General features: G+C 37.7%; 1 protein-coding gene across 2 annotated transcripts; it reads right to left on the reverse strand.

The window, feature by feature from the left end:
- Positions 1-11,271: 11,271 nt before the first annotated feature.
- Positions 11,272-19,901, reverse strand: LOC107831557 (putative protein S-acyltransferase 12). Of its 2 annotated transcripts, none has more exons than XM_016659336.2 (7): positions 19,447-19,901; positions 15,293-15,545; positions 14,639-14,730; positions 12,414-12,540; positions 12,246-12,331; positions 12,028-12,093; positions 11,272-11,719 (listed from the first exon to the last, which is right to left on the reverse strand). In XM_016659336.2, the coding sequence occupies exons 1-7, from the start codon at positions 19,621-19,623 to the stop codon at positions 11,603-11,605; spliced, it is 918 nt and encodes a 305-aa protein (XP_016514822.1). In that variant the 5' UTR covers positions 19,624-19,901; the 3' UTR covers positions 11,272-11,602. The 2 variants fall into 2 exon arrangements, with proteins under 2 accessions (XP_016514822.1, XP_016514823.1); XM_016659337.2 differs by having other exon boundaries at positions 15,326-15,545; positions 19,447-19,898.
- Between the last annotated feature and the right edge of the window lie 385 nt (positions 19,902-20,286).

Consider the following 20,286-nt stretch of genomic DNA (forward strand, 5'->3'; position numbering starts at 1 on the left):
TTTAGAAATCTCATAGAAACGAATTTTTGAGATTTCAGTGTCGATTCGGAGTCGGATTTGAGTGAAACTGGTATGGTTGGACTCGTAATTGAATGGGTTGTCGGATTTTGTGAGTTTCTCTAGATTCCGAGATGTGGACCCCACAGGCGATCTTTGAGTTAATTTCGGGTTTTTGTTGAAAAATGTAGTATTTTCTTATGAAATGGATTCCTATAATATTTGTTGATTGCATCGAATTATTTTGGCTAGATTCGAGCCATTCAGAGCTGGATAATCGAGGAAAAGGCCTACTAGTGGATTAAATTGGAGCAAGTCGAGGTAAGTGACTTGTCTAACCTTGTGTGGGGGGAATTTTCCCTAAGATTGGTATTGATGTGATAATTTTAATGTGATGAAAGTCGTGTACACGAGGTGACGGATGTGTACACGGGCTAAATATGAAAAATTATGTTTTAAATTGTGAAGATCACTGTTGCATAGTAATTAAATTATTAATCTTGTTATATTCTCCCTCATTGATCTGATTTATATATATTAAATTTGCTTGACTTTCTCCTGCTAATTGTTTTTACATGTTTAGATGAAACTTGGTTTCTTTTATTCTGTGCATTATTTGAAGGTGGAATTTCTTTAATTTAAATATTATTAATATGAAGTATTTGAGATTTTAAATTTGGAACTGAGGCAACGTATATATAAAAAAAATTAAATATTATTTTTGCTGAGTTATTTATTCCTAAATATTTTGTGAGATTTTGTACTCATTGTGATTGAGCCGTGAATACCCTGTTGTGGAAAGTATTGTTGATGCTGTTTATTTTGGAAAATTGAAATATTTGGGCACTTGAGGTGCAAATTATGATATATTGTGATATTGATACACATGCGCTAGTATAAGGTCTGGGTGTTGAAACGTATGCGGTGAGATAAGGGTGGCTTGATACCCGTGGCTAGTAGGGGAACTACTAGAAGTAATGCGGTGTGATAAGGGTGGCTAAAACGCGGGATGCTATTTCGGAAAAATATTTTTCTTTAAAATTAAATGTGAAGGCTCCCGCGGTGATATAAGAAAATGAGATATTGTGAATTTATTTATGATTTGGGACTACGAGGCGGTACCTCGGGAGTGCCCTTGTTGATATTGATTTATGGCCGCAGTTGCCTTTGATTATTATTGTGATTTTCTTAAAGTTGAAAAGAATTCTATTTTGTTTTCACGAGGTATTATTTGCCATTATTTTGCGTAGTTAATTGGTGACATACTACTTACTTGATTCATTTCCATTGCCATTTCATTTTTATTATATTGTTAAATATTTCACCTTGTCTTTTATTATTCCACTAGGGACTGACCTGACCTCGTCACTACTCTACCGAGGTTAGGCTTGGCACTTAATGGGTACCGTTGTGGTGTACTTATACTACGCTTCTGCACATATTTTTGTGCAGATCCATGTACATCCTACCAGTCCAGATATCAGTGAGCTACCTGTGTACGGAGACTTCGAGGTATATCTGCCAGCATCCGCAGACTCCGGAGTCCTCTTCTATTATTATTATGATGCTTCCTTATTTTCCTTAGACCATGATATATATAGATACATTGAGGATAAATTCTTAGAAGCTTGTGACTTATTCCTACTAGGTTAGGGAGTTGAAATTGTTAACTTACAATTTTTATTTATTTGACTGTTAAGGATTAAATTTCAGTTATATTCTGCATTGATAGGCTTACCTAGTCTTAGAAACTAGGTGCCATCACGACATTCCTACGGAGGAAATTTGGGCCAGAGCACCTGCATGAGCTGCTGCAGCAGAGCCACCAGTAGCTCCAGTTGGAGAATAGGCACCTGAGACGCCTGTTACAACTCCTGCACTTCAGGAGACCCTTGCCCAGTGTTTTAGCATGTTTGGCACTCTAGCTCAGGCAAGGTTGATTCCACTTGCTCCTGCCACATCTCAGGCCGGGGGAGGAGCACAGACTCCCGCCTCCCGTACCCCAGAGTCATGGGCCCAGGTTGACCATGCACCAGAGGTTATACCAGTGCAGTCAGTTGTCTCATTTCGGCCCGAGGCTAGGGCAACAATTTCAGGGGGGGCAGCTCAGGCTCGATAGGTATAAGAAGTATCACCCTCCCACTTTCAGCGGTTTATCTTCAGAGGATGCTCAGGGTTTTCTAGAGGAATGTCACCGTATCCTCCGTACTATGGGTATTGTGGATTCCAGTGGGGTTTCTTTCATGACATTTCAGCTTAGAGGAGCAACTTACCAGTGGTGGCGGGCATATGAGTTGGATAGTCCGGCTGAGGCAGCTTCACTTACTTGGACTCAATTTTCAGATATGTTCTTAAATGAGTATGTTCCTTAGAGTCTTAGAGATGCATGGCGCGTAGAGTTTGAGCAGATGCGCCAGGTTTCTATGACTGTGTCGGAATATGCGGTCTGATTCAGTGATTTAGCTAGGCATGCACCATCCTTAGTTGCTACTGTTCGAGAGTGGGTTCGCAAATTTATTGAGGGTCTCCACCCTAGTATCAGATTCAGTATGGCCCGAGAGCTAGAGATGGACATCACATACCAATAGGTGGTGTCAATTTCTAGGAGATTGGAAGGTATGCGGATCCTGGAGAGGGAAGCTAAGAGACCTAGAGATTCTGGCAGATATAATAATTCTCGTGCCCTAGTTGCAGCCCGTCATGGTAGAGGTTATGTGAGCCGTCTTATTCATTCAGCACTTCCAGCTTCCAGTGGTATTCCGGCTACTCCCAAACCTCAGGTTCCATATTATGCACCGCCAGTGTCTTCTGTACCTCCTGTACGGGGTGCCTTCAGCGGGCAGTCTAGTCGATCAGGCCCGAGCCAGTCCCAGCAGCCACATCCTCTGAGGGCTTGTTTTAAGTGTGGTGACACTCTTCACATCATGAGGGATTTCCCCAGACTTAGGAGGGGTGCACCTCCACAAATTTCTCATGCCCCACCCATTCCACAGGGCCCTCAGGCTTCTCAGGACATGATTACTGCACAAGTTGCCACTCTACCTGCACAACCAGCTAGAGGTGGAGGTCGGACAGGTAGAGGTCGCCCTAGTAGGGGAGGCCAGGCCAAATATTATGCCCTTCTTACTAGGACAGAGGTTGTTGCATCCGATTCTGTTATCACACATTTTTAGTACGTTCTATTAGAGAGATCCATCAGTCTTATTTGATCCACTCTCCACTTATTCTTATGTGTCATCTTATTTTACCCCGTATTTTGGCGTATCTATGAATCCTTGAGTTCTTTTATTTATGTATCTACACCCGTAGCTGAATCTATTATTGTGGACCATGTGTATCGGTCGTGTTTAACTGTTATCAGTGGTTTTGAGACCAGGGCTGATTTATTATTGCTCAGTATGGTAGATTTCGATATTATTTTGGGCATGGACTGGTTGTGGACCTATCACTCTATTCTTAATTATTACGCCAAGACAGTGACGTTGGCTATGCCAGGTCTACCGTGTCTAGAGTGGAGAGGTACCTCGGATCATGTTCCTAGCAGGGTTGTTTCATTTCGTAAAGCTCAACGAATGGATAAGAAGGGGTGCGATGTGTATCTGTCCTATGTGAGAGATGTTAGTATTGATACTCCTACCGTGGAGTCAGTTCCAGTAGTAAGGGATTTTCCTGATGTATTTCCAGCGGATCTTTCGGGTATGCCACCCGACAGGGATATTGACTTTGGCATTGATTTGTTACACGACACTCAGCCCATTTCTATTCCACCATATCGTATGGCCCCAGCAGAGTTGAAAGAATTAAAAGAACAGTTACATGAGTTGCTTGATAAGGGCTTCATTCGGCCCAGTGTATCACCTTGGGGTGCTCCTGTCTTATTTGTGAAGAAGAATGATGGTTCTATGCGGATGTGTTTCGATTACCGCCAGTAGAAGCTGTTGCCCTAACTTCGGGCTGAGCTGGAGCTACCGACTGCATTGGTACAATCTCTGGAACCTGGTCGACCTGAACCCGCTGCTCTGGAGTACCGGCGACGGGAGTCTGTGCTCCTCCCCTGGCCTGAGATGTGGCAGGAGAAAGTGGAATCAATCCAGCCTGAGCTAAGGTGCTGAACATGCTCAGAAACTGGGCTAGAGTCTCCTAGAAGGCTGGTGCAGAAACAGGTGCCTCAGGTGTCTGCCCTCCAGTTGGAGCTACTGGGGGCTCCTCTGTAGTAGCTCGTGCGGGTGCTCTGGCTGCACCACATGGACGTCCTCGGCCTCTACCCCTGCCCCGATATCTCGCGACTCTATCAGGGGGTGCGGGTGCCTGGTTATCAGATCCGCTTGTACGTGTCCTCACCATCTGTGAGAGAATAGAATACAGAAGTTCAGAATGTTTTTGAAGTCAACAATTTTTGCACGACAAGGAATCAAAGTAGTGAAATTTTCCTAACAGTTCCATAGCCTCCCGAAGATAAGAACAGATGTCTCTGTACCGATCCGCGAGACTTTAATAAACCGACTTGTGACTCATGACACCTATGAACCTAGAGCTATGATACCAACTTGTCACGACCCAATTTCCCCTCTGTATGACGTCGTGACGACACCTAGTCTCTATGACTAGGTAAGCCTAACATTTTGTGGAATAAATGAAATGAAAACAAAAATTTAACAACTAATTGTATCAATAACACTATAACTGAGTACCATGCCATTTGGCATGTACAATAACCAACTCCTCAATATACTACACAGCATTCCCAAAATCCGGAACATCGTGAATCATAAACTATAGGAGAAAAATTTAGTGTTTCTATACATCAGAGTCTATCAAAAGAAAATACAGAAGATAATAGACATAGGGAAGAGTAAAAGGAGACTTAGAGGTCTTCGGACGCGGTAGATATACCTTGAAGTTTCCAAAGCTATCTCGGCTCACTGATAGTGCGGCTGATAAGGAGTACCTAGATCTGCACATGAAAAACATGTGCAGAAGAGTAGCATGAGTACACCACAATCGGTACCCAGTAAGTGCCAAGCCTAACCTCGGTCGAGTAGTGATGAGGTTAGCTCAGGACCCTACTGGTATATATATAATAACACAAGATAGAATGAAATACCGCAGTAAAATAAAGACTGAAATTTAACAAGAATGAAATCATAGAAGACAATAGCTCAGTACACAGAGATAACAACATGGGATTTCTCGAGATACCGTCTCGTAGTCCCAACGAAAATGTGCAGAACAAGGTGATCTCCCGGAATACCGTTCCGTAGTCCCAAAGTAATTATGTAGTACAGGGGGATCTCCCGGAATACCGTTCTGTAGTCCCAAAGTAAATATGCAGTACATGGGGATCTCCCGAAAATACCGTTCTGTAGTCCCAAAGTAAATATACAGTACAAGGGGATATCGCGGAATATCGCTCTGTAGTCCCAGAGTAAATATGAAGCCAAACAATAGAATTCAATAGTTACGGCACGAAATTCTACAATTCAACCTAAGTACCAGTTAAGGAAAGACATGTAAATTCACTAAACATGTTGCACGTAGTTCAAGTAAATAGTTAGGGCAAGTAGTCATGCTATTCTAATCTAGCAGGATACTACACATGCTGATGAAACTCAAATAAGAATGAAATCAGGTTATTACTTAGTAGAAAAATCAGATATTTACACAATTAGCTCGTGTACGTACTCGTCCCCTCACGTACACGGCGTTCATATATCAAAAATAGTACAAATCCTAAGGGGATTTCTGCCATACAAGGTTAGGCAAGCCACTTACCTCGAACCAAGCTCAATCAATCGGTAACAATGCCTTTTTCACAAATATCCGACACTGAATGGCCCAAATCTAGCCAAAATTAATTACATATCATAAATACAACTATAATAGACTAATCTAATTAATAAAATCGAGATTTTAATAAAAATTCCGAAATCCGTCTTAAAAAGTCGACTCGGGCCCACGTCTCAAAATCGGGTAAAAGTCACAGAATACGAACACTCATTCACTCACGAGTTCACTCGTACCAAAATTATCCAAATCCGATGTATAAATCCCAATCAAAACTCAGAAATTCGGTTAGGGAACTTTTCCCCCATTTTACCAACTTTTCGATCCAAATCTGAAATTAAATGGAGGAAACAACTATAAATTAATGAAATATAACCAAAGACGAGTTAGGAATCGTTACACCAAAGCTCTCTCTGAAAGTCCCTCGAATAATCGCCAATTTCCGAGCTCCCAAGTCCAAAAATAAAAAAATAAATCAAACCCTCGATTTTCCCTCTTTTCTGCCCAGAAATCTCGCTTCTGTGAGCCTTCAACCGCACCTGCGTAAATTCCATCGCAAGTGTGAAATCACTTAAGGGGGACTGAGTCTGCATCTGCGAACAAGGGCCTCTTCTGCTAGCCCGCATCTGCGCTCCAATTCCGCTTCTGCACGTCCGCTACTGCAGATCTATGGCCGCACCTGCGGTCCCAGCTGGACAGGGTCAAAACTGCTTCTACGGCTCATGTCGACCGATCAAAGTACGTAGGTGCAGCAGCTCACACTACTAGAAATTCGGCAAAAACCGACCAATGTCGACCGATCAAAAAATTGACCAAAGATGGTCGGTTTTTTAAAATATTTTATTTTTTAATTTGTTTTTACGAAACCGACCAAAGTTTGGCGCAAAAATACAGGAAGCTATTTTTGAGTCCCGCGAAATTTATTTTTTAAGAAACCGACCAACTTTGGTTGGTTTTTCAATTAAAATAAATAAAAATTGATATTAAAAAAACGACCAAAATTGGTTGGTTAATTCGGCCGGTCATTTAAAAAATCCGACCAACTTTGGTCGGTAATTTTACTTTTTAATAAAACCGACCAATTTTGGTCGGTTATTTTCGTGCGAAAATATAATTAAAGAGTATAAATAAAAAAAAGACAGTCTTAAAACAAAATGCACCAATGGTCTAGTGGTAGAATAGTATCTTGCCACAGTACAAACCCCGGTTCGATTCCCAGATGTTGAATCTTTTGATTACATAATTAAAATACCGACCAACTTTGATCGGAAAAAACCGACCAACTTTGGTCGGTTTTTTTCAATTGTTTTTTTTTAATTTAATTGACCGACCAAAGTTGGTCAATAATTTCTGACCAACTTTGGTCGGTATGCCTTTCCGACCCCTAAAATACCGTTCACACGTAAATGGTCGCGTTTTGGTCAGTTATTTTGGTCGGGTTTTACCGGATTTCTAGTAGTGTCCAGCAATTGCATAAGTCCCAAACTCAATTTGTTAAGCACCCGAAACTCACCCGAGACTCCCGAGACCCCCGGGACCTCGACCAAACATACCAACCAATCCTAAAATACCATACGAACTTAGTCGAGCCCACAAACCATATCAAACAACGTTAAAATCACAAATCATCCTCTGATTCAAACTTAAAGAACCTGAAACTTCCAAATTCGACAACCGATGCCGAAACCAACTAAACCACGTCTGATTGACCCCAAATTTTGCACACAAGTCATATTCAATATTACGGACCTGCTCCAACTTCCGGAATAAGAATCCGACCCCGGTATCAAAAAGTCCACTACCTGTCAAAATCTCCAAAATTCGACTTTCGCCCAATCCGGACACGCCCCTAAGTCCAAAATCACCCAACGGAGCTAACGGAACTGACGATACTCCATTCCGGAGTCGTCTTCACACAGTTCTGACTACGTTAAAAATTCTAAGACTTAAGTCACATAGTCGGAATTTAAGTCACATAAGCATAAAAAGGTACGGGGGAAACACTAAACAGGGTATCGGAGCTAATACACTCAAAATGACCGGTCGGATCGTTACAAAAGTCATCAAATTCTGATTGAATGTATACTCTTGCAGAATTTTGAAATAGGTTTATTACAGTGTTTCTCACTCTTCTTTGCTTCAGATTCTTCTCTAAGTGATATATGCAAATACCACGGTAGCACTGAGGGAAAACCTTTGCAATTCCATTTGCAATGGCCTTGTGTCGATCTGACAAAAACATTAAATCTTTACGAATGCCAGTTGCTTTTCTTAATTCCCTAAAGTACCATTCATATGATTCGTTATTCTCTGAATCCGCTACCCCAAATGCTATAGAGAAAATTTGGTTATTTTCATCCTTGTAACTGCCACTAATAAAACACCTCTATATTTATTTTTTAGAAATGTTCCATCAACAGCAATAAGTGGTCTACAATACTTCCACCCAGAAATTGACGCCCCATACATAAAAAATATGTAAACAGACCTGTTATATTGAAAAGTAAATAAATTTAGTTTTACGATATGACAAGCTGAATACTAAAGGATACTAGTAGATTTGATGCCACAAACGCAAGATATTTACCTGTTTTCTGCATTTCTCTTAATACTAGTATATGATCCTGGATTTTTTTGTTCGGTCATATATAAATATGACGGTAGCTGCTCATAATTTCCTTCTGTTGTGCCTCTTAATAAAGATATCCCTTTCTGAATAGAACGCCATATTTTTCCATAACCAACATCTATTCCATGTGATCTTCTCATTTCTGAAATCACAAACTTAGGGTTTACTTCAGTAGCTATGTCTCTTAAGTTGTCAATCATTTAATATCTAATCACATTTGAAGTTGCTTGTCTTTGATGTGACTTTCTAATGTCAACGGAGCATTCATGTGTTCTCTGAAATTTAACTATTTTAAAAAGTATTGACTCCTTAATTCTTGAACCTCGAACAGTCCAACCACACTTTTCATCAGTACATACCAAAGAGTATCTTGTATTACTTGATCTTTTAACATATAACTCAAAGTGCTCCTTTATTGTTGCTAAGCAAAAAATCTATTCATAGCATTTTTGTCTTGAAAAACAGACCCTAGTTTTACATCATCCAATGATGCATTTTCCTTTAGTATTATTGATGGGGATTCTTTTGCCTTTCCTTTTGCTTTCCTTTTTCTCCCTTCAATTGTGTCTAGTGTTTTAAAGTGTTGATCTTCTATAGGAATTACACTCTCATTTTTCATTGTAATTTCATAAATTTAAATGTCTTGCTCTTCTGGTATTTCAGAAATCACCATCAGTTGCTCTTCTGGAACATATGTGTTTGCCTTCAATAATTGTTGATTGTCAATCTCCATTATTGCATTACCTTCTTGTTGTTGATCTCTAATAAAATTTTCAGAAAGTATTTCTGATATATCAACAATAAATTTGGAACCTTTGTAGTATGGATCGCTTCTTAAAAGCATTATACAGGAAGTAAGTTCTTCATCTGTTGTCACATGTATTCCCTTGCCAGTACCTAGATTGATATTAAGCCATATTGTTGCTTCATACTTGTTGCTGTCGAATTCCATAACTTGAAAAATCTTATTCATGAATTCGTCAAATGAAGTCCCATCATTTATAAGCAGAAGCTTCATTTTATGATCTAAACACTTGTAATCTGGTGTCAATTTGCCATCGAAAGCAATAATCAAGAAATTTGTATGCATCCTGCATTTAATGTACACAAACTCTGAATTTTATGAGTTTTATATATCAATTCAGAAAGCTCCAGTCTATTATTTGAATCACAGATACTTCCAGTATAATAAGCTGGAAGATTCTGAGTTTTTGATATTAATTAAGAGAAGTCTAGCATTTTATACTGGGGTTAACTTTTGCACCATTTGGTGAATTGTTTTTTTCTGCTTTTAAATTAAAGATCCCTCCATTATTATATGTTGCACAGTTTGTATATTTCGCATAAGTAATCATAAAAGTTTAGCATTTTATTCACAATATTAGGGAAAACTTAAAATTTGATATGAGTTTGTTCTGGTTTGAATCACATATACTTCCAGTATAGTCTACTGGATTTTCTGAGTTTTTCATATTAAATGAAGAAAAATGCATTATTTTATACTGGTGTTTTGTTTTATACCATTTTATTCATAATTTTTTGTAGTAGTTTGAATGAAAGATACTTCCAGTATAATACATTAGAATTTTATGAGTTTTACATATTAATTCAGAAAGCTCCAACGTATTATACTTGTGTTTTGTTCTGGTTTTGAATCAAGCACTGTAACACCATTTTATGCAGTATTTTTTAATGCTTTGAATTAAAGATACCTCCAGTACTATATGATGGAGACTTTATAGTTTTGACATATATAATCAAAAAAGTCCAGCATTTTATTCAAGATCTTATGGGAACCTTAGAAACTTAGATGTGTTATTCTTATTCACAGATACTTCCAGTATAATCAGCTGGAAGTTTCTGAGTTTTAGATATTAATTAACAAATGTCCAACATATTATACTGGCGTTTTATTCTGCATCATTTTATATTATTTTTTTGTGGTTTTGAATTAAAGATATCTCCAATACTATAGCATATGTTATTTTTTAAAGAACGGCATAAATTACTTGAAATTAAATTACATTTATATATTATACAATTAAGAACAGAATAAACGTTTCTCATATAAAATTTATAATAATATCAGAACATTGCAGATTAACGCATTGAGAAAATTCTAGATTATCACAGATGAAAGCATTGAGATGAAACCAGAAAATTAGAAGAATCAGAAAAATAATTGAGAGCTTACTTCAATCTGTAGATTACGCTGCAAGATTCTGCTGAAAACAGAGTGTGAGGTCGTGTTGCGCAAATTTATAAATATAGTAGGGTCATTTAGTCAATAACACATTCCCGTACTAATTTAGTGGCTAAATAAGGTTGACTTTTGTTTATGTGGCTAAATTTGATTGACCAGGCGTAAAAAGGGCTAGTTGTGAATTTTTCGCACAGCTGAAAATAAACGTGCAACGCATGTTCACAGAGACTAGTTACCTTAATTTATGGGAAGCACAAAATGATAGATGGCCGCTTGTCAGATAATAATGAGTTCAAATTTGTATAGTATCTAGCAAATCATATCATATTCCTTCTCATATATAAATCCTACATAAAAGAAAAGAGCAAAGGCAATTATGAAAAAATTATTCAGTAAATCTATCAAGCTAGCAACAAGATGAAATTAGAGATGGCAAATGGGACGGAAGCGGTTTCGCCTTAACCTCCAAAATTTTCAACCCGCACCGCTTAGGCCCATGTAAGTTTTTTCACATTGACTAGTACATATTCAGTAATTAAGTTTGATTATGTCACCATTTTTAATATTTTTATTGTGTTTTCGTTATATGTTAGACCGGAATATCGCCATCTCAAGGAAACTTCACCTTGTAAATCTATCAGATTGAGAAGAGGGTACATGAGCAAACCTACACAGCATACATTAGAGGCTTAAATTAGAGTGTCCCGTCATTCTAGATACAGTACAATCCAATATTGATCATCCCATTATCAATATCTCCGATGTTACCACCACCGACAACTTAGGCTTTCACACCAAAACGTATTTCAGGATTACGTTACAGAACGTTTACATATACATAGACAAGTACAACCCACAAGCTCCTAATGAGAATTTGAAAATATCAATCAATGAATTGATGGTACTAGGAAACTGCCTACTCCTAACATCTGTTGTTGCATTGTCTTATGTAATGGACCAAAGTTCTATGTACGTCCCTGTATAAGAACTCATTCTTCAGTGTCTGAACGTGTCGGGAATTCCACTCCATAGAGTGCCGGTATGTTCTCCAAATCTTTCTTCGAGAACAATGGCAAAAACCATAATGCCTTATTAGCGCCAAAAACCTTTTAAAAAACAACCATTAGAAAACAATATTGGTCAAACCAAGGCACTCTCAGCAATTGCCTAAACAGTTCAACTACACCAATAACCAACAAATATCATTGATGGTAGAAATAATATCATACTCACTTAATAACACGACTCTCGTATTATAAATATTATAATTGACTGTTTATTGCATGATTGAAGAAATTATTCTTCAAGGTCTTAAACCTTTCCGGTCGCCTATAATTCCTGCTGCCATTGCTTAGAAGCCACTAAAAAGATGCATTATTAAAGCAAAAATAGAGGAGCGGCTTATGCATATCACCTGTTCAAAATTCCTTTTCCAGCCAAGGTCATACTTCCAGTGCACAGTTTTTTTCTTCTCATAAACCTAGAACACAGACAGACGAGGCAACTATAAGGTTACTACGAAAGGAAACATATTTCCTTTTTTCCTATCTATTTCTTGTCAATTTCATTCCTAGAGTTGAAGGAGAAGCATTAAAGTTGACATATAATGGACAATAACAACGTTTGACATACCTCCACTGAAGTGGTGTTGCTTGAGAGCAGAGATGCATGCATAATCACAAAACAAAGAAGACTGAGTGAAAAGGCTAGATTCAGAACTGCATCAACGTCAAATCTGTAAGAAACAAAGGAAATCATAACAATCAAGACTAAGTCATTAAGATAGTAGAGACTGCTTACCAAAGGCTAGAAAAACGACTGCAATGTTGTCCGGCGAGAATGAATGATTCTTGGCTTGTCGAAAGAATTTTATAAAACTGGGTAGCAGCACCAGAGTGTCCAATGTTGTTGTCAAAAATGTGTACATCTGCATAGATACTCAAATGGACAAGCTTAGTAAAGCACAATATAGATATCAGAGTGATAACTGATGACTTCAAGAAACTCTTTCCCACCAACAAGAAAAGAAACAGATATATAGGAGTGTACTTAGAAGCACGGAAATCAAACACTATGTCATCTAATTGACTCATATTTAGATCCAACATAAGCAAGTGACAGACACAAGCACACTCATATCCAAATGGACAAACACGAGTCTGCCATGTTGTTTTGATTTATTAAATTTTAGATACATGTAAGTCTATTTTGGCATCCGTGTCTCTGGTTTCGGAGACATGTCCAGAAAGGAGATACCAGGAGGACAATACCAAGTTCAAGCTATGTTGTTTTTGCAGTGCCATCTTGACACTTGCCTTGATAATATTGACTTATCAAAAAAATACCAAGTGCAAGATATGAATTTCGGAAAAAAACAGTTCATTCTTGTGTAATAATTGAAACTTATAAACACAATTCCGTAACCATGTAATCAACTCCTCAAAGCCATAGGATCTAAAAGAAGAAGAAAGCAAAAAAGAAAGTGCTGTTTAGCTTCCTCTCCTCCACCCCATTCCGTCCAAACCAGAGATTTCCTAAAACCCATACTTGTTTACTCTATTTGTGGACGAGTAAACTAATAGTACAGAGAAATGTTTCCTCCTACATGCTATTTGAATATAATATTATGTTAATAGCCAACTAGTCAATAAAAAGTTGTTAATACGAGGAAGCACCCAAGAAAACAGGGGTTTTAAGATAAGTAAAAGCATGGCATAATATACATATACCACAAGTTTGGCCGTATAAGAACAAAAGAATAAGTGAGATTTGATGCGATAATGGCATCTAAATTTAGACAATTCAAGTATCTATACACAATCTTCTAGGATGATGTAATTGTAACACACGATAAAATAGGATGGTTGAAATTGAGGAGTCCTATGAATACAATATTATAATGAGTGAACATTGGATCTAAGGCCCAACATATCCTCAAGATTAGAGTTGTAAAACTACCAATATTAAGATAGATGTGTGATCATACATGATTGGACAAGATGAACATGCTTACATAAGACAGCGGATGCAAATAGCACAAATAAAGGATTAAATTAGAAGTCATTTGAGATGATTTTGCTTCTCCTCCTTAGACATACAATGCACCGATATACTCCGACACTGTTGAAGGTGCTCAAATAGGACATAGTGAATCTAAAATTAAACTGAAGGAAGTTGATTTAAAAGATATACAAACTCTAGAAATCAATGCCGCTAAGAACAGAACTCAAAGGAAAGAAAGGATCTATATAGGTGATACCAACTAATTGAGATTAAAGAAAAAATATTTTGTTCCTACACTAAGATTATGTCCATTTGTTTACCAAAACGTGTTGGTCTAATTAGAGAATTGCATGTCGGTAATGCAACCGTGTCAGATTTATTGAACCTCTACTTATTGGAAACTGTGATTTAGTGAACCTCAACTTTAAGAAAAGACGCAATTTGCCTTAAAGACAAATTATGTACTGGTATTGAAAAGGACTGGGCCCGAAAGAGCAGAGTGGATATATGGATTTATATGACCAACTCCAATTGGTTTGTAATTGTGAATTGCAGTTGATTGAATGAGACAAATTGGCTTCTGTGCACTTACTACTTATTTGCAAGGTTAGAAAAGATACTCTTTTCAAGTTGTCTTATCGAAACTTTCCTCGTGCTCAAAAGTCAAGATAGCTTTAAAATTCATGAAAAGATCTTAGGGTCGATTTAGGTCACCAAGAGTGAAGTAGGCAAAGCCATGTAGAGGGAAAAGAAAGGCTCAAAATGGAGATAAGCAAGTGTTCAAACTCACATCGAATTTCAATCTAAGATACCGTTATTTAACGAACGAAACATAACAACAGCGACAACAGCAAAAAATAATAACAAGAAGGCGGCGGCGGCTTTGGATTCCGCATATTTTGGCTATGAACATTTTCAGGACCACATTCACAGGCAAGAAAAGGTTGCAGGTATATATCTACTTGATTTTTCTGAAAAAAGCATTACACAAAAGCAAAAAGTATACAAAACTAACTCCATACCACAAAAAGGAGGAAAAACTTGTAGTTGCGGGACCCCACACAGTTGACAACCCATATGCAGTGATGATCCATCTTAAGAACACATCTTTGACCTACAGGACATGACAGAATTTCCAGTTCAGCAGATATCTGTTTTAGGTCTCATATAAGTGCCTAATTTCTGCAAATTGAGATACGCCATGATAGCCATAGAACAAAAGATCTTAAGGATAAATTAATGCAAATAATCATGTGACACTTCTAAGGCATGGTGCAGAGAGATAGAAATCACCATGCTTACTACTTCATGGCAAAATATACATACCCAAAATTAACCAGACTTTGACAGGAGAACTGCTTAAGAATATAGAGAAGAGATATGAAAACAACAATAAACCTTTCATCTCACACCCAACATGCCAGATAAGGATTAAGATAAAGATTTTAGGGGGCATTGCTCCAGCATGTGCAACTCCTTTGGGCTAGAGGCAGAAAATGGATAAAACAGTAACAAACACGCACGGTATAAATGGGTATGGGTGAAGATTTATACAACTCACATATAATCCATTTACCCACCTTGTCACCTATACCTCGACTGAAGGCAAGAGGATAACTTTATCTGGGCAATCGTAATTTGGATATAAGCATATAGTTAATTAGACTAGCACGTACAAACAGAACAATGATGACAACGAGGTGGCTTGCCATTTTGGCATTGACTGCAATAGCCTCTGAACTGTGACTGTCTTCTTTCTATCTGGTCAGTTGATACTGTTGGAGTAGGGTTCTCGATTGATGCATAATCAGTTAAAGCAACAGAGTTACCCTCCTCTATGTTCTGCTCAGATACTAGTTTCCAGTTTTCAGGGACCGAACCAGGGTCCTGAATTACTACCTTAATATAGCTCCACATTAGCAATACAAGCTGCAAGATGAATTACAGGTTTATATTAGGCTACTGAATCAAAGGTACAATCCTCAAAAGAAAATGATGCCTTCTCTAGGAAGTTTCCTGGTAATTGTGTACCAAGTCAAAAGTATAAAAGTAGGTATTGTTCCTGCGAATTTTCTATTTCAATAAGTGCAATTCATGTTTGCAACGTACAAATGATCTGCAACTCCAGACATATCAAAATTAGCAAAAGTGCAGTTTCTACATGATAAGGAAATGTCTGAGTCATGTATTTCATGAATCTCATGAACACAGCAAAACGGTAGTTTCTGAACAAATACAGAATGGTGGAGCCATGTTTATTAATGAATCTTTCGGACATGATAGGCAAAGCAAAGTTTCATTATAACATGGATCTTGAGTCTGGTAAATAGAACGACAAGAATTTATAAAGGAGTCGCGACAGCTCAGCAAAGTTACATCAAGTACTACATACTGCAGCCTGCAGGTTTGGAGAAGTGTGAATTAGATGGGAATTCTCAAAAGACATGAAGGCAAGTAGATATTCGCCAATGCTGCTGTATGCTTCAGATCTTAACAAGAATGCTAAGCATTTAGTCATCATTGTCTCATCAATCTCTTTGAGCAGTAAGGAATTATAGTTTCACTTCTCTCTTTACATGTTCTATGAGTTACATGAGCAGGCAAGCTAAGGAAGTGGGAGATTGTCTATCTACCTCATGCTTGAGTCACTAAAAGTAGCCACTACTCTTGCAAATGATATGCAAGACTTTGACTAGTTAGTAATATCATAGATAATCACAACTGGCATGACAGAAAAATTTAAGGACCAAATCTGGGCACTTGCTCAAATACTCTAACCCTTAAACTGCTAAAATTCCATGCTAGAAAAAATAACTTGTTTTCCAGTTTCAGTTTGGTCTATACCTTTCCTTTCCAGCTTGTAGGAAGATAATGGCTGACTCCGCTCAATGATAAATCTTCCCAAATATATCCTTCAATCCATTTTCCTTGATGGGATTACCTTTCAAATTTCTCTTGATTTTTTATATGACAGTCTTTCATCTACACAAGTTCGGATTGTCATACACTTTTACTACCTTTTCACATAAGTAAAAGTTTTAGCAATAGCAACAACCAGCACTATTCAGGAAAAAATGTGTATCCATTTTTCATGATATTACGCATGGATAAGGTATATCATGGCGAATTCTTTAGAAAAGTGTGGCTTCCACATTGGAACCTGACAAGTGAAACCCACAAGACACGATATAGAACTGTGATTTATATCTTCTTAATCTCCTGTTAGTCTACCGCCCAACGCCAAAAGAGTTCTTGTACTCTCAAGAAAATAGAGGAAAACTAATTAAGAGAGAAACAGTTTTGAATTGATTGTAGATACTATACCAGAGAGTTCATTATATCAGAGTTTAGCTACTAGAGGTACGGTAAATATAGACTACATTAATAACAAAGTTATTCGATAACAGAAATAACCTAAAAGCTGAGATTCCTCATTATGACAGAATTAGGAGAATACTATTAACCTAAACAAGTGAACGAATCTAAAAAATTCTAACAACAACATACCCAGTATATTCCCACAAGTGGGGTCTGGGGAGGGTGGTGAATACGCAGACCTTACCCCTACCTTGTGCAGGTAGAGAGGTTGTTTCCGAGAGACCCTCGGGCTCAGTTAGGGGAATCTAGAAAATTCTAACATATAATTAAATTCATTCTCTTGACTTTCGACATGCCCCACAAATTCAAGGTAGTATAGCAACTTGAGTTTGCAAATCAAAACCGAAAAGACAAATCAAGTATGTCGGAAAAAGTTATTATTGAAGGAACAATGATCTGAATAGCATTGCCAGAACATTGCTGTTGGAATAGTGCACGCATTGGTGTCAAAGGCAAAAAGCATCAAAAGCCCCAAGGTCTGCAAGTCTTTAAGCACTTCAGTGAAGGAAGGCACAAATGAAGAGAAAGTAAAGAATCTTATATGCAATGTAAGAAAAATTACTCACTCTATTCCATTTTATATCACGCTCTTTCTTTTTAATTTTTTCTAAAAAGAATTATCTTTCTATATTTATTTTTTTTTGAAAAGGTAACATTTGTATATAAATAATAAGACTACATAGAAACTGTGGAGTCATCCATAATTACAAGGTGAAACATAGGAGAAGCTCTCCTAATCCTTTTTCTTCTCATAAGGATTCTAATAAATCAAAAATAGATTCATGCTTTTCTAAGTATTCTCCTTTATACCAAAAAAATACAAGGTAGCACACCTATGGGAAGAAGAATAACTTGGTTAGGCACCCAAGGGTGTGGCCTCGCAGTCAATAACCGGAATGACTATAGGATATCAGGGTTCAAATCTCACCTAAAGCAAAAATGCTAGATGATTTCTTTTCATCTGTCTAAATAGACTTCCCTTGTACATGTGCTATAAGGAGATAGCAGGCACCCCATGGATTAGTCGACGCGCACACAAGATGGCCCGAACATCATCGTTTTGCATCCAGCGGCGGGGACAAACATTTGATTTCCCAGTTAATGAAGGCTCTTCTGGACAAAAATTTCCAATATTTTAGCTTGAAGAGATACAGATGCTTCAATCATTGTTACTGTATCATAGGGGTCTTGAAGCTGCTTTCCAGAAGGGGTATACTCCAGCCAAGAGTTCTCAAATTTTCCAAGTATATTTGCAAATAAAGGAGGATAAAACGACTCCATCTGGTGAGTAACCTATGAGTTGTCGTCTATATAGCTGGAGTAGATCTCCCATTCTTTCTCGTGAGAATCTAGAGACATTAAAGTCACCACCCAAGTTATAACCATAGTCCTTCAGTACAGAAAGCTCAAACCTAGTCTTTCTATTCATTTCTAGCATTTCGTCCATATGCATCCGAGAAATCATTGAGAAATAATAAACAATATTTGAGAGAACAACAGAGATAAGAGTGACAACCACTTAAAATATCTTTACACGACCACCATCATTTATCTCATAGAATTAGGATTCCTCCACTTCTGTTAGTGGTCGGTAGGGAAAATAAACACCACCCAGCTTCACTTTGCCCAATGAATCTCCCCTTCCATTCTTCCATCTTAGATCTTTAAACCCCTCCCATTCTAGCTTACAATTTTATCTCCATTTGTCAACAATTAGATATGCCCTTCCTCTACTCCTATCACCCCATATCCGTAGATGATGTAGAAGCCTAGCTTCTTCAATTCTTTCTATTCCTAATCCAACATACAGTTTTTCCATGTATTAAGCTGTCTCAAATAAAGCTCACATTCTTATAAAGAAGCTTCTACCTCATATTATAGAACACCAAATGAAACACATATTAGCAAACTTTTATGCAACAATCCATTTAACCTTTCTTTCTTAATCTCTACTAATCAAAGGGAGTTATCCAATTTGGAGGCGAAGGATAACACAAAATGTTACCTGGTTTCACTGCTCCACTTGAAGAAATTTTTTTTCTTCGTACAATCTCTGAATAGCAATGAACTTAATTGTCACCCCAACATATTCTTGGTAACGGCAAAGAGTAAACATTGGCAACTTTGGTCCAAGTAGTAGAGTAACATTAGTTCAGATTGAGATGGAGATAGGAAGAAGGAACAATTATAACATGAAGAGCTATAAGATCTACTGTAGGTCCCAGGTTTCGTAATTGATATCAATCCAATAGACATTCTAACTCTCATCTTAATGTGGTGTTAGAGCCAGTTGAATTTGGGATAGAGTTGGGGACAAGAATAATTTAATTAATAGCGCACCCTCGCTATCTCCTTCCCATACTACCCTGCAATTCATTACTAGCCTTTTCCATAGTCCAACTACAAACATATATATGCTCATAAGTAAAGGCAAAAGATAAGAAGAACTTACAAGAATATGAAAGGTGAGGAAAGACAAGAAGGAGGTGAAGCTGCGAGCGTGAAGGAGGTGTGGAGCCAAGGTGAGAAGGACAACAGCATAATAGGAGAGAGCGACAATAGCGAAAACGATGACGATCATGAAATAGCCCAGGACTTTGAGTCCCGAACATAGCCTGAAAGGGTTCATTGCAGGAGGCACAAGTTGTAGAACGGGCAAGGACGCCCTTCTGGATCGAGCTGGGAACAGGCGTCTCCAGTTATGGGAAGCCAGCTCGAAATAGTGAGAACGCCGGTCACCGAGATTATCGACCGGCCGAGAGGAGATTAATCTATCTCTGTCGGTGTGTTTTACTTTTACCACATCGAAATACACAGTCTCTCCTGTGTCTCAGATTGTTTAAAAATTTGACTCAACTTTGCCTTAGTCCAGGAAGAAGAATTTTTAATTTTTTATAATATGTGATTAGATCAAGGAAAAAGAATTAGATTGACGAACCCAAAAAAAGGGGGGGTAGAACGAATAAATCCAAAAAATAGAGTGCGAATACACATTTGACGTGAGCCAGCAAGAAATCATTACAATAATTAAGCTAGCGTTTGGCCATAGATTCTCAAATTTGTTCTGAAAAATTTAATTTGGGTGAAGTTTGGTTTGAACATAAAAATGTGTTTGGTCATCCGTTTTCAAAACATATTTTACAAATTTATTTTGGCAAAACATAAAACATGACTTATACCCACAAGTTCTAAAAACTATCACAAATACCCAATAGTACCATTATCAATAACACTCATTATATTATCGCAAACCATAGTCCTCAACATAAATAAATTTAATACAAATTTATCA

Source organism: Nicotiana tabacum, chromosome 13, assembly GCF_000715075.1.
Source record: "Nicotiana tabacum cultivar K326 chromosome 13, ASM71507v2, whole genome shotgun sequence".
Classification (NCBI taxonomy): domain Eukaryota; kingdom Viridiplantae; phylum Streptophyta; class Magnoliopsida; order Solanales; family Solanaceae; genus Nicotiana; species Nicotiana tabacum.